Source organism: Phyllopteryx taeniolatus, chromosome 11 (assembly GCF_024500385.1).
Source record: "Phyllopteryx taeniolatus isolate TA_2022b chromosome 11, UOR_Ptae_1.2, whole genome shotgun sequence".
Classification (NCBI taxonomy): Eukaryota; Metazoa; Chordata; class Actinopteri; order Syngnathiformes; family Syngnathidae; genus Phyllopteryx; species Phyllopteryx taeniolatus.
In genome coordinates this window covers 15,438,733-15,452,198 of record NC_084512.1, presented here as the reverse complement: position 1 = coordinate 15,452,198, position 13,466 = coordinate 15,438,733, and the positions used below count along the sequence as shown (strand labels likewise).

General features: G+C 39.5%; 1 protein-coding gene across 12 annotated transcripts in view; it reads left to right on the top strand.

The window, feature by feature from the left end:
- The window catches only part of lrrc1 (leucine rich repeat containing 1), a 42,736-nt gene that overhangs the window by 17,905 nt on the left and 11,365 nt on the right, over nucleotides 1-13,466 (top strand). For all 12 annotated transcript variants that reach the window (XM_061789273.1, XM_061789276.1, XM_061789271.1 and 9 more), the window contains 12 exons: nucleotides 75-192; nucleotides 790-868; nucleotides 1,208-1,297; nucleotides 4,017-4,073; nucleotides 4,167-4,230; nucleotides 4,687-4,761; nucleotides 5,454-5,598; nucleotides 5,689-5,807; nucleotides 6,135-6,218; nucleotides 7,955-8,070; nucleotides 11,598-11,770; nucleotides 12,593-12,732. In XM_061789273.1, the coding sequence (XP_061645257.1) occupies nucleotides 75-192; nucleotides 790-868; nucleotides 1,208-1,297; nucleotides 4,017-4,073; nucleotides 4,167-4,230; nucleotides 4,687-4,761; nucleotides 5,454-5,598; nucleotides 5,689-5,807; nucleotides 6,135-6,218; nucleotides 7,955-8,070; nucleotides 11,598-11,770; nucleotides 12,593-12,732 (1,260 nt within the window). The remainder of the gene's footprint in view (nucleotides 1-74; nucleotides 193-789; nucleotides 869-1,207; nucleotides 1,298-4,016; nucleotides 4,074-4,166; nucleotides 4,231-4,686; nucleotides 4,762-5,453; nucleotides 5,599-5,688; nucleotides 5,808-6,134; nucleotides 6,219-7,954; nucleotides 8,071-11,597; nucleotides 11,771-12,592; nucleotides 12,733-13,466) is intronic.

Genomic DNA, 13,466 nt, shown 5'->3' with positions numbered 1-13,466 from the left:
TTCAATGTGGCTGTGTTTCTTCATTAGCATCATTTGACTAAAAATATGTTGTTGTTTTTTTTTAAACCTTACAGCCATTTTTTCAGCTGGTGAAGCTAAGAAAACTCAGCCTGAGTGATAATGAGATCCAGAGAATTCCTCCAGAAATAGCCAACTTCATGCAACTGGTAGAGCTGGATGTATCGCGAAATGGTAAGTTGTGTAATGTCGATTTTGATAATGTGATTGATTACATTATAAGTCAGGGCAGGGTCACAACATTTTTTAAACTAAGAGCAATTACTTGGGTACTGATTAATGTAAAGGGCTACTGTTTGATACACACTTCTGAAATAACAACTTCTCCCATTCCATGTTTTCTTTTTTCTCTCTCTTTTTTTGGAGGTAGGGGTCCTCATCTTATCATCATTGGGCCTGCTAGCTTGTCTCCAGGAACACTGACCTTTGCAGTATATTATTATTATTATTATTATTATTATTATTATTCTTTTCAATAGTGTCATTTCCAAATTTACACCAAAGAATAGCAACAAAAAAATTTAAATGCAGCTCCCTGGTAAGTCGCGCTATTTATTTTTTTTATTTTTTTTGTAGTAGTAACAAGAAAAAGAAATCATTCATATTACTGGTGAGCTAATAAGAACAGGGCCGAGGGCAATTCATGTGTTCCTTGGGGGCGTCTCGGGGCATCGTGGGCATCTTGTTGTTGACTCCTGCTCAAGCACTCAATATCATCGCCATTTACTTGTATGTTGGTTGCTTTACATGGTTTTCTCTTCCTGTGTGCAGATATTATGGAAATCCCAGAGACCATTTCACATTGCAAAGCCCTCCAAGTGGCAGATTTCAGTGGGAATCCATTAACAAGGTAATTTGACTGTAATTTGGAGAAATGGGACATGAAAAACACATTATATTGTTGTTGCGTGACCACGGCAAGCGTTTTGGCTGTTCTTAGAGCTGCTGTAGTAAAGTTGATAATGACAAAGCCTGATGATCTCTAATGGTTTGGAAGAAATGGTAAGCAAGCACATTTAGAAAGGGAGAAAATATGTAAATAATAGCCCATTAGGAGACCAGAGCGAATGGGTTTTATTGCCTCATATGAGATACCACTGTTTGCTTGGTGCTTCATGTACTAGATCAGGTGCGCATGCCAGAATAATGCTGAGTATTTAGTATTTTGCATCTTTCAATGTTCTTCCAGGCTACCTGAAAGCTTTCCAGAGCTCCGGAATCTAACATGCCTTTCCATCAATGACATCTCATTGCAAGTCCTACCAGATAACATTGGAAAGTAAGTCACTGCACCAATATGTCGTATTTACTTTGACATAGTGAAAACAATTCTGTAGCAAGAGCAAGAAAATTTATTTTTAAAATTCTCTTTCCCCATTTTTATTGTTTTGCATTCTTAGACATTTTTTAAACACACTATAATGTAGCTGCTCCTCACTCCAAATTGCTTATATTTTACCACATTCTTAGGAACATACTGTATCTTTGCTAATTTCACAGCAATCTAGTTTAAATTAAATTTATGCTGGTATAACCATTCCTTCATTGTTTTGTCTCTTAAAAGTAAAAGTTTGTCAGATGTCACATAATCAGCATGTTGTGAAAAGGCCCGTCTGACAACCCCCTTGTCAAGGTATAATATGATTTAATAACACAACTATGCACTTTTGGGTCAAATTGCCACAAGGGATGTTTTAATGGAAAGGTGGACTTTTAAGTGAAATTGAGTTTTGGCTCTTAGAGGGTGGATTTAGCAAGAAAATCCGAGCACCTTTGTAGCAAAATGTCAATGATATCCTGATTTTCTTTTCCAGACGCCCTCATTCACCCTGCTGTACTTTTTTTTCTTTGCCCTTTATACAGTGGAACTGCTAATTCTGAACAAAAGTTTTTCTATGACCAATTTGCTCAGACATGGAATTTTTTTTTAAATTTTGAAAATAGGAATAGAAACTGTCAAACTGTCACAACCATAAAACCTTTCTTAACTGTACAGGCAATTTCTATGTAACATGCCTACGTTGTAAAAATAAATTATCCAATGGTATTCGTAAAATGTAAAAACAATGGAGGATTCACATTTGATGATAATCTCTGTGCCTCACACATCTCAATTGTCATACAGAAATATAAACATAAGTTGACCACTGTTAATAATAGATAATAAAACACTCCACCTTAACTTTGATAACAAGCAACAGTGCGTATGGTGCCACTATAGGCTTAATGCTTTGAATCTTACTGCTCACTTCACATATACAGTTTATTCTTCTCAACACCCATTGTACTACCTTCCTTTATAAATGAGTCGAAAAACATAAAGCCAAAGAAAAAGCAAAACATGATTTGATACTAGCTGAACTACGCTCTCGAGCGGTACACTGAAGTCTCACTTGAAGTCATGCATAATGTCAGTCCATTCTATTGAAATGAGTTGCGTACAAGCCAAAAATGAAGCGGAGTTGATCCTTGTTGAGGTCTCGTGCAGTATTGTGATATCTTGCATAATGCATGACGATGATTTGAGCTCAAAAGTTTTGTCCGTGAATTTTGGTCAAATTCAGATTTTTATTTTCCGACCTCAGGGGCATTCATCGTTAGGGCCTCAGCTGTATTTAACTCTAATGAAACATGTAATATCATAGACTTGATACCTTAAAGAACTGATGTTGACATTAATGGACCAAATAATTGTTTTGCTTGTTTTGATGGTATATTTGACTCAGCTAAGCCAAACATACTGTATATTTGAATTGACTTGTTTACTTTACGCAGGTAAGGCATGTTGGGCCAACAAAACTCTAGTTCATAGGTCAAGAATACATAGTGTGACATAATACCGTACGTCTCAGATTGGCAAAGGATTAATGTAATTCAGCGCATTTAAAGGAATCTTTAGGAAAAATTATACTGACTATCTGGTATACTCATTTGTTAAAATCTACAAATACACCCAAAGTGATATAATCTACTTGCATTTAATTAAATATTGAATAAAAAAAGAAATTGGCCTTTTTTTCATCTATTGATTTATCTAGAACATGTGCTTGTGCAGTCTGCAAGGATTACGGCCATGAAATATAGCACTCAGTTTAAGGTCAAGTGATCTCCCTGCACCTTGTTCCTCATGGTACGGCGTATGTGCCCATGATATGTTCCATATATTGTAGCTTGCGTAACACTGCGCGTCCAGTGCTGCTCATCATCAAGAGGCGAGGCTAATGAAAAAAGTCACACAATAACATATTTTTAATTTTCCGAAGAGGATAAAATGGATGTTGTTGGTTATGGATGACATCATGGAGTTTCACCTGATGAAAAATCTCTGGCAAAAACATGAAGACTTTGTTTGAATCATTAAGCAGTTGGCTTATTACAGAATCAGACTTAGTATGTCTCCGCAAAACAAATCTCATTGATCAACCCTGGTTTAATTAACATCTAATTCAGATGTGAGTATTAAAGTGCTTTTAGTCCTGTCATGAGTATAAGCTGATTTTCAGCAACAGAATTTGCTGTCAGAGTAGGCAGTATAGCAAATTATAGTGGTATAGTATTTAGAGTGGTACAGTCAAATGTGCAAAAGTGTAACAAGTGCTTTCAGAACACTACCTTGGAATCTCTCTGGAACGCAGCACGAAGATGAACTTTGTGCGGTGTGAGTGAAAGTTTGCGATTGTGAAAAGAGTACATGATGTACAGTACATAAACACTGTACAAAGATAAACACTGTACTATACTTCGCTCTTGCGATGGCGCACAAGACATTTTGCTCTTCGTTTAAGTGATTCGCTTGTTTAGGCTGCTGCTGTTTGCGATAAGATGGGACACGCCTCCGTAATGCTTCCTGTTCCTTACATCAAGATGGGAAAGAGGTCTTTTATGGCTGTTTGCGGCTCAACTTAATTCCTCTGCTCTTTGTTTTAAAAGCACTCTGAGTGTTTATGTGTGCTGTGGAAATTTGAAGGTGTTACATAAACATTGCCTTGTCATTGCAGCCTCTCCAATTTGGTAGCTCTAGAACTTAGAGAAAATCTGTTGACTTTCCTCCCAGAGTGAGTATTCAATCCATTTTGCAAGTCAACTTTTTGGTATCTTTTAATTGTTTTATATCCTCTCTAAATAATGTATTTTCCTTATATCCACAGTTCACTGTCCTTGCTCCACAGACTGGAAGAACTTGACTTGGGGAATAATGAATTATATAGTTTGGTAAGTTTCTTTGTGAATTCTGGGAAATCTTTACTCTCTGACACGGAACTTTTCTACATTTCCTTGCTGTCATCACATCAGAGTAGATTAGAATTCCTTAAGAACAGCTTCCCCCGTCTTATCACACAGATGGGAAGGGGCCATCTGCTTCCAGCTTGGGTTTTAGGGTGTAATCTTATGTGAGTGAACAAAATCCTGTGATTGTGAGTGATTTACTAGCACAAGAGGCAAAAGCAAGCTGCAGTAACGTAGCTGTTGTGTTGCATTTTTGTTTGTGTGCTGAAATCCACAGACAACTCCTTATATTGTCCAAAAATGCAATAATAGCAATAATACTTAAATGGTTGAAATAATGAATCAAGTAAATAATGAGATCTGATTATTATAAAACACTTTTGTTGTCAATTTATCCTTTTGCTCGCTCATTCCATTGTGACATTCTTTTCCCCCACACAGCCAGACACAATAGGTTGTCTTGTCAGTTTAAAGGATTTGTGGCTGGATGGAAACCAGTTGGCCGAAATACCTGCGGTAAGCTCATCATGCAATTTATGTCCAGTTCTTGACATTCTTTTTCTATTTTTCATTCACATTTTTTAAAGGATAAACGTCCTATAAAGTGTCTTAAATCTGGGTTGCAGAATTGTGTCACAGTCAACAGTAGTTTTGGTGTTATTTTTTAACATGCATGCAGTGGACCCTTAGAACCTAACATTTTGAAACATTGTGAGTTTCAGAGACTCTCAGAGTTTGAATTAATTTAAAATGTAGTGTATTCTTTGTATTGCGAAACATTATTTAAAATTATTTAAAACATGCATTTTTACAAATGCAGACCTCTGCCATATGCAGTTAAGTACTGCAAACTAAACACCTCGGCCACTATTTTCGGCAATACCGGATTTCTTATTTGACTTGCACGGCAGTTATAACGATGCTGAACTGTTACTTAAACATTACTTGGACAATATATATTTAAGTTTTGTGATGGCAATGTATCATTTATACAGCACATTAATTCTGTTTTAAGTATTGAAAATGAAGTACGGAAAATTAATCGGGTCAACAGCCTATATGAATGAATTCTGAGGACTTCCGAGAGGCCATTGTAATTTCTCAAATGAACTAGCTTTACGTAAGTTTAATGCTATGAGCGGCCATCTCACTTGAAAAAACTTTAAAACTCAAATGTTTATTTATTTAAAAAAAAAAAAAAACCTCAGGAGATGGGCAGCATGAAGAGCCTATTATGTTTGGATGTGTCTGAAAACAAACTGGAGCGACTTCCAATGGAGCTGGGAGGCCTGTTGGCACTCACTGACTTGCTGGTGTCGCAGAACCTCATTGATGCTCTACCAGAAACCATTGGTAAAGTTCTCTTGTCTGAACAACTTTGTCAACTTGTGCTCCTCTCTACGTTGTTACAAAGACTTATTCACTTTTTATCTTTTCCCACAGGAAAACTACACTATCTATCTATCCTGAAAGCCGATCAGAATAGGCTGACTTACTTGCCGGAGAGCATTGGCAACTGTAAAAGTCTTACTGAACTTGTGCTTACAGAAAATCAAATACAGGTTTGTTTGGAACTTAATACTGTATTTGCTGAAGTATAATGAAAACACTGTTTGTACTTGCAGCTTTAAAAAAAGCATATAATGCTCACACTTTCAGTGAAAGGCAAAGAGATGTCTATCTTCCATGACTGTTTTCTATTGTGTGTCTCTTTTGTTTGTTGCTGAATGAGTAGAGTGAAAGATCAACATCTATACTAAACTGTTAGGCGATGATACAATTGATTCACTTATCAAATAACAAATCTGTAAACGCTACAAGATATTAAGATGCACTCGGGATGTGGTCGGGTCATAAACACGTGATTGTATTATTTGCTGTTCCTACAGAGCTTACCAAGAAGCGTAGGGAAATTGAAGCGGCTTTCCAACTTCAACTGTGACCGAAACCTGCTAACGTCATTGCCCAAAGAGGTTTGTCTTCAAACATAAACTATCAATGCGTCATCCTATTTACTTTATCCTTAAGTGTCGGCAGGAAGAGCTGACAGAACAAATGTGCAAAACATTAATCAAACACACTTGTTGATGTTTTATGCAGGTAAATGTATTTAATTATAAAACCCAGTGTTGCATTCAGGGGCGGTTTCTGATATGGGCACTATGTACTGTATGTGGCACTATGTAAGAGGCTCCTCTGGACACCGTACAATGGTCTTGTGTCTTAATGATGCGGAGCTTGGAGAAGCATAATAGCACACTTGCCTTCGACAATGATGTCACTGTCATTGTTTTCTCAAAGTGGTCGTTGCAGGACATCAACGCTCGCATTGTAACCATGGTGCACAGCATCGATGTGTGCTTAGCTAAGCTACTTGACTGTTGGTCTACATTTATGGATCCTATTGATTATTTGTTTTTCTCTCACTGGCTTTCAACTGAGTGAAACAGTTTGGCACTATGAGGTCTTTGCCAGAATGTTTACCTTTGACAATAATCTACTTTGTTGAAGCATTTTACTCACATTTAACCTTTTAACATGATGCAGTTCGTTTGAGCAGATTAATAGATTACTTGTCAGCTTAGATGGCTCATCAAGTGCAGGCCTAATTGTTCCTAATTTTAGGTCGCACTGCTGCAATACTCAACTTTTAACTGGACGAGAGTGCCTTTGCTATTTCAGGGGCAAAGTGTTCAAATGCTCCCAATAGATTTTCTCCCTTATTTCTTATTTGAATTAAAATATTTTACATCCATTATTCTCTTTTCTTTAAACCTGTCCTGTTCAGCTGCATGGCCTTGCAGAATGTTTGATCCATATGCCTTTGTGCTGGAACAGTTTTGCTGTGCAACAGGGGAGTTTAAAATACTCCCTCTGGTTATTGATTTATTTATTTTTTATTATTCTGATGTTTATTGAAAATGCAGCTAGACAGAAAAGGGTTTTAGGGGACAGACAGAGGGACAAATTGGACAAGGGGACTAGGGGGGAAAACCACAGCAGAACAACAGTGAGGTAGTCTAGCTATTTGAACACATGTAACATTACAACAGTTATTTGTCCCGTATTTTCACGACCGTATTTTCCTCTGTGTAAGCAGCATGTCGGCAGGAAATGCTTAAAAAAAAAAAAAAGCCAAGCGGTGCGCTCATCACACAACAACATTTATAGATGTTGGAACTCGTGCACACACAAGGCGCACCGCATTATAAGGCGACCCCGTCCATTTTGGAGAAAATTTAAGACTTTTAAGTGCGCCTTTTGGTCGTGAAAATACGGTAGATTAGGGGGAGACACACCCGGTGAGGACATGCAATAACTAACCAAGAGAGGGGGGGGTGCTAGTCAGCGAGCCCGTCCAGCAGGGGATCCAACCAGGGGGACGCCACCGACCACCCAGGACCCAGAGAGGTCCCAAGCCCGACCGAAGTGCCCCAACCAGTCCCAAGAAGAGAGGCACAGGGACCGGACCACCGCCCCCATCACCCCCGGAGAGCATGGGGCCCCAGCCACCAACAGGGCCCAACGCAGGAGCCAGCCGCCACCCAAAAAAAAAATGGTCAAATCCTGCTGAAGCGAGCCCAAGTTAACATCCATTATTCTCAATCGACAAACCGATGCTCTCCCCCGCATTTACACGACATTAGACTTCGTTTATTTGATTCCTAGGATGCTGGTTTCATTTAATCTTATTGTTTCTGTTCTCCAGATTGGAGGCTGCAGTGGGCTGAATGTGTTCTGTGTGCGAGAGAACCGACTGACGAGGATACCATCGGAGCTGTCGCAAGCCACGGAGCTGCACGTGCTTGATGTTTCGGGAAATAGGTCTGTTCTTTCATTGGTATGGTCGTGGAGGTTGATCAAGCCATCGTTTCAGCTGCTCCCAACATTTTGCAATCATGTAGTCGTTAGAGATTGGTGTGATTAATCACAAATGAACCTGCAAGTGATCTTTGGTAGAGTCCACTTTATGGCTGCCATCGATTCATATTGACCAATTTTGCTGTCTAACAAAGGCCAGCATTCATTTACAAAAATAGCCGCTACGACAACGCCTCCACCCAGCATTAATCCTGCACAATACAAAAATCTGCCTATTCGTAAAAAGCTTGCTGTATGGACAGCTGCATTGAGACAATCAGTTGATAAATCAGGTTGAGCAGACGCCTTACTTCGGCTTGAATCTACAAAGAGATGACCAATTCATGTTCATCCATATTTTCACTTCCTCTAGTTGTGATTACTATTATTATTACTGTTACTATTATTATATTCTTATTGTGATTATTATTTGTAACAACACTTTTGTCCATAGTGTGTACATCTGAAGCGGGGTACACGGGTATTGTAGCTATTTTTAACATCTCATGAAATGTGAGATACCCTACATATTAATTGGAAAAAAATAACAATTTCCAGGGTTTGTGATTCAAAATATTGAAGAAGTTTCACATTTATGGTAGTTGGCCGAGCAAATCAGGGAAGAAAATCACTCTTGGCACACTCCTGGTAGAAATTACTGGCTGCGTGCTTAAACAACACTGCATACACGTTTTGTTTGATACATCCCATTACAGATGGGATCTCATAAACCTATACAACCCCAATTCCAATGAAGTTGGGACGTTGTGTTAAACGTAAATAAAAACAGAATACAATGAATTGCAAATCATGTTCGACCTATATTTAATTGTATACACTATAAAGACGATATTTAATGTTCAAACTGATAAACGTTATTGTTTTTAGCAAATAATCAGTAACTTAGAATTTGATGGCTGCAACATGTTCCAAAAAAGCTGGGACAGGGTCATGTTTACCACTGTGCTACATCACCTTTTCTTTTAACAACATTCAATAAACGTTAGCGAACTGAGGACACTAATTGTTGAAGCTTTGTAGGTGGAATTCTTTCCCATTCTTGCTTGATGTACAGCTTCAGCTGTTCAACAGTCCGGGGTCTCCATATTTTACGCTTCATAATGCACCACACATTTTCAATGGGAGACAGGTCTGGATTGCAGGCAGGCCAGTCTAGTACCCGCACTCTTTTACTACGAAGCCACGCTGTTGTAACACGTGCAGAATGTGGTTTGGCATTGTCTTTCTGAAATGAGCAGGGGCATCCGTGAAAAAGACGTTGCTTGGATGGCAGCATATGTTTCTCCAAAACCTGTATGTACCTTTCAGCATTAATGGTGCCTTCACAGATGTGTAAGTTACCCATGCCATTGGCACTAACACAGCCCCATACCATCACAGATGCTGGCTTTTGAACTTTCCGTCCATAACAGTCCGGATGGTTCTTTTCCTCTTTGGCCCAGAGGACATGACATCCACAATTTCCAAAACTCGTCGGACCACAGAACACTTTTCCACTTTGCATCAGTCCATCTTAGATGAGCTCGGGCCCAGAGAAGCCGGCGCCGTTTCTGGGTGTTGTTGATAAATGGCTTTTGCTTTGTATAGTAGAGTTTGCAGTTGTAGTTACGGATGTAGCGCCGAACTGTATTTACTGACATTGGTTTCCTGAAGTGTTCCTGAGCCCATGTGGTGTCATCCTTTACACATTGATGTCGGTTTTTGATGCAGTGCCAACTGAGGGATCAAAGGTCGCGGGCATTCAAAGTTGGTTTTCGGCCTTGCCGCTTCCATGCAGTGATTTCTCCAGATTCTCTGAACCTTTTGATGATGATATGGACCGTAGATTATGAAATCCCTTGCAATTGTACGTTGAGGAACATTGTCCTTAAACTATTCGACTATTTTCTCACGCACTTGTTCACAAAGAGGTGAACCTCGCCCCATATTTGCTTGTGAATGACTGAGCAATTCAGGGAAGCTCCTTTTATACCCAATCATGGCACCCACCTGTTCCCAATTAGCCTGTTCACCTGTGGGATGTTCCATACAGGTGTTTGATGAGCATTCCTCAACTTTCTGAGTCTTTTTTGCCACCTGTCTCAGCTTTTTTGGAATGTGTTGCAGCCATAAAATTCTAAGTTCATGATTATTTGCTAAAAACAAAGTTTATCAGTTTGAACATTAAATATCTTTCTCATGTATTCAATTAAATATAGGTTGAACATGATTTGCAAATCATTGTATTCTGTTTTTATTTATGTTTAACACAACGTCCCAACTTCATTGGAATTGGGGTTTTAGTTGCATTACACTTAGTCGCGCAAATACAACACCCGCACTAAATATCAACAGAGGGTCCAGTACGTTGGGAAGTTCACTCCAGCTGCGCTCTCTGTACCCCAGAACATTCGGAAACTCGGGGCGTTGTTGAAGTTTGCCGTTCGGCACAAGCAGAACTGACACATTCAACATGGTGGACGTGCTGACGTATCCTTGCCAATGGGCAACACATTCATTAGTAAACTTATACAAAATGGAGCGGGCTCTGTCTATTGAGTACCATCTCAGGGCACAGTGAGAGTGTCGGACTGAATTTCCGAACATACCCAGACACCAAGATGAAGCTAGGATCGGTCCAAGACTGCATGACGTCACGACAGGAAGCAGTCTTTCGACTATAAGAGACTATGATGAAAAACTTCTGGGGTCTTTTCCGCCCAGAGCTGATGGCGCTGCGTGCGGAAGACCTAAGCGCTGAACCTTCACCAACCTTATTGTTTGACTCTGTATTTTTGAATAAATTGTTAAACTTTTCATCCAGCCTGCTCATTGAAGAATCACCTCGACCAGAATAAAAGAACCGGTATTAGAGGTCCGAACGGTCGGCAGGCTAAACCCAGGCCGTGGCCTTTCTTTGTTCTCTTTTTACCGCTAACACTCCACTCCACTCCATAGGATAACAACTCAGCACACTTTCAGAGAAAAATGTAAGAAATAGGCCTTTGCTGATTTTGACTGGAAGTGAAGGATATTGCTGAAACTTGGCCTGATTGCCGGTGTGTTTACCTGCTTGAGTTAGCAGTCTGCTGATTTTCTTTCTTTTTATTTTTTTTTGTTATCCTTTAAAATTATTGGGATAGCTATGTCAAATGTTGTACACAATATACCATGTATCATCTGTCACATCCAACAGTGTTCCTCACGCATCAGTGATCACTTTGTAGGGACAACAGAGAAAACACACTTTTCTACTGTCTATAGTAAGACTCACCATTAGTGGTGGTTCTATTGGCTCTGGTTCTGTGTTTGTCCAAGTTTTGAATCAAAACATACTGAAAAATGTACACCATGCACCTCTGTGTGTTGAGAATGTTTACACACAACTTTAAAGCAAATAGCATGGAACCTGCATGTATCTTCTAATTGACATCAAGAATATACTTCATGATTTCTTTGCTTTTCTGAGTTGTGCTGTTTATCCCCACCAGGCTTGCCCACTTACCCATGTCTCTGACCACGCTTCGCCTGAAAGCTTTATGGTTGTCGGAAAACCAGTCGCAGCCCCTCCTCACCTTTCAGACCGACGAGGACCCCGATTTGGGGGAGAAGGTTCTGACCTGTGTGCTGCTGCCCCAACAGCCCTTTGAGTCTGACAACAAAGGTACACATAGTTCTTGCCAAGTGGCTTGGATAGGTTTACAGCTTTACGCCAGACATTATTGTTATTTTTGCTTAATTTCTATGTGCTTATGGCCAGCTGAATTGTACAATCAATTACAGTCTCCCTTGTTACATTTGAGTGATCCTCCTCATCTTCCTCTCTCATGTTCCTGTGATCTAAAACATAGACGCCCACTACTTGTTCTTCCCCTCTGATCCTTCCTGGTAGAATCTGTTGATCATGAGTGTATCCTGTATAGGATGACGGCGCCTGTAAGGGATCACGGCCTGCGCTTTCCCTTGAGGCCTTTCTTGCCGATGTTACTCCGAAATGTGGTAGATTGGACAGCTAAAGAGGCTTAGCAGCAGCTGGCTTGCTTCCATTTAAAGCTCGCACGCTCGATATAGAGATATGCTTCAATGCTGACTCTTTTGCTGCTGGGTACAACAGTTCAAACACAGCATTATGCATCCTCTTGGTGATTCAAGTTTTTAAAGAGATTGTTTCCTCCTAAAGAATAAGATATCACATGGAAGATGAAGTTTGAGACATGACTGTAATCCGGCCAATGATGTGAGGCGGAAGTTGAGGGTGGAGGGCAGGGAAGATTGCGTCACTGTAAGATCGTGACTAAGCCGGGATTTGAAACTGTGATCTGGCAGTTTTTGCGTTGTCTCATGAAGAGCGACAGCTTTCATTACATGAGTTTGCAAAAGGCCAACAAATGTGTATCGATTTTAAGTTGCTCAAATATTCGCTTGCTTCAGTCTCAATGTCACCCTTATATAAATTGTGTTGTCTCTCATAAATAACCGACCGCAGGCTCTGATAATCTCGCCCGCTTCGGAGCTCTAGAGAGCCTGGTGAATGACATGGCAGATGACACGTGGGACAACAAAGCCATGAACAGGATCAGCGCCATCCACTTCCTGGATGATGACGAGGAGGAAGATGATGAAAAGGTAAGAGTTTTGAACTCAATGGCAAGATGTGGACAAAAAACATTTTGTATATTAAATCAGTCTGTTTGACACAGACAAGCTCTCTCTGTTAAATGCAAATGAGTCCTCCTGTGTGCTGTCCTTCAACTTGGTAGCGATAGACGAGCATTATTCACTGATTTAAAACTGAATACATGCATGGAAATGAACTGCGAAAAATTAAGGGAATAAAGTAATGCCATTACAAGGATAAAAAGTTTGAATTTTACGTGAATAACAAATATTCATTCAAGTAAAAAAGGTTTATTATGAGATTAAAATCATATTTCAAGCATGAAAGTACACCTGCATTTTGATGAGTACAATTTTTGTAATATAAAAATTGTATGATATGCCACCTTTTCTTGCCACCTTTTCTTGCCATCACATTACAATCATGGGATTAATAATTTATTTTCACACTAATGCCACTTTATCCTCTGAATATTGTGACTGTAATATCTTTGTGCCGTGATTTGAGGATTTATGCTTGCAATATTGCGATTTTATTCTTGTAAAATTATTTTAAACTTTTTTTCTCCTAACATGCAACTTTTTCATGAAAAAAAGACCACTTTTTTAATATTCCGTATTTTGTTGTAACATTTTTCTATCATAATATGACTTTTTTTTTTCTTCCCCCTCATTTCTACTCATCCGTCCATTTTCCATACTGCCTCACTATGGTCGTGGCCGTGCTGGAGCCTATCCCAGCT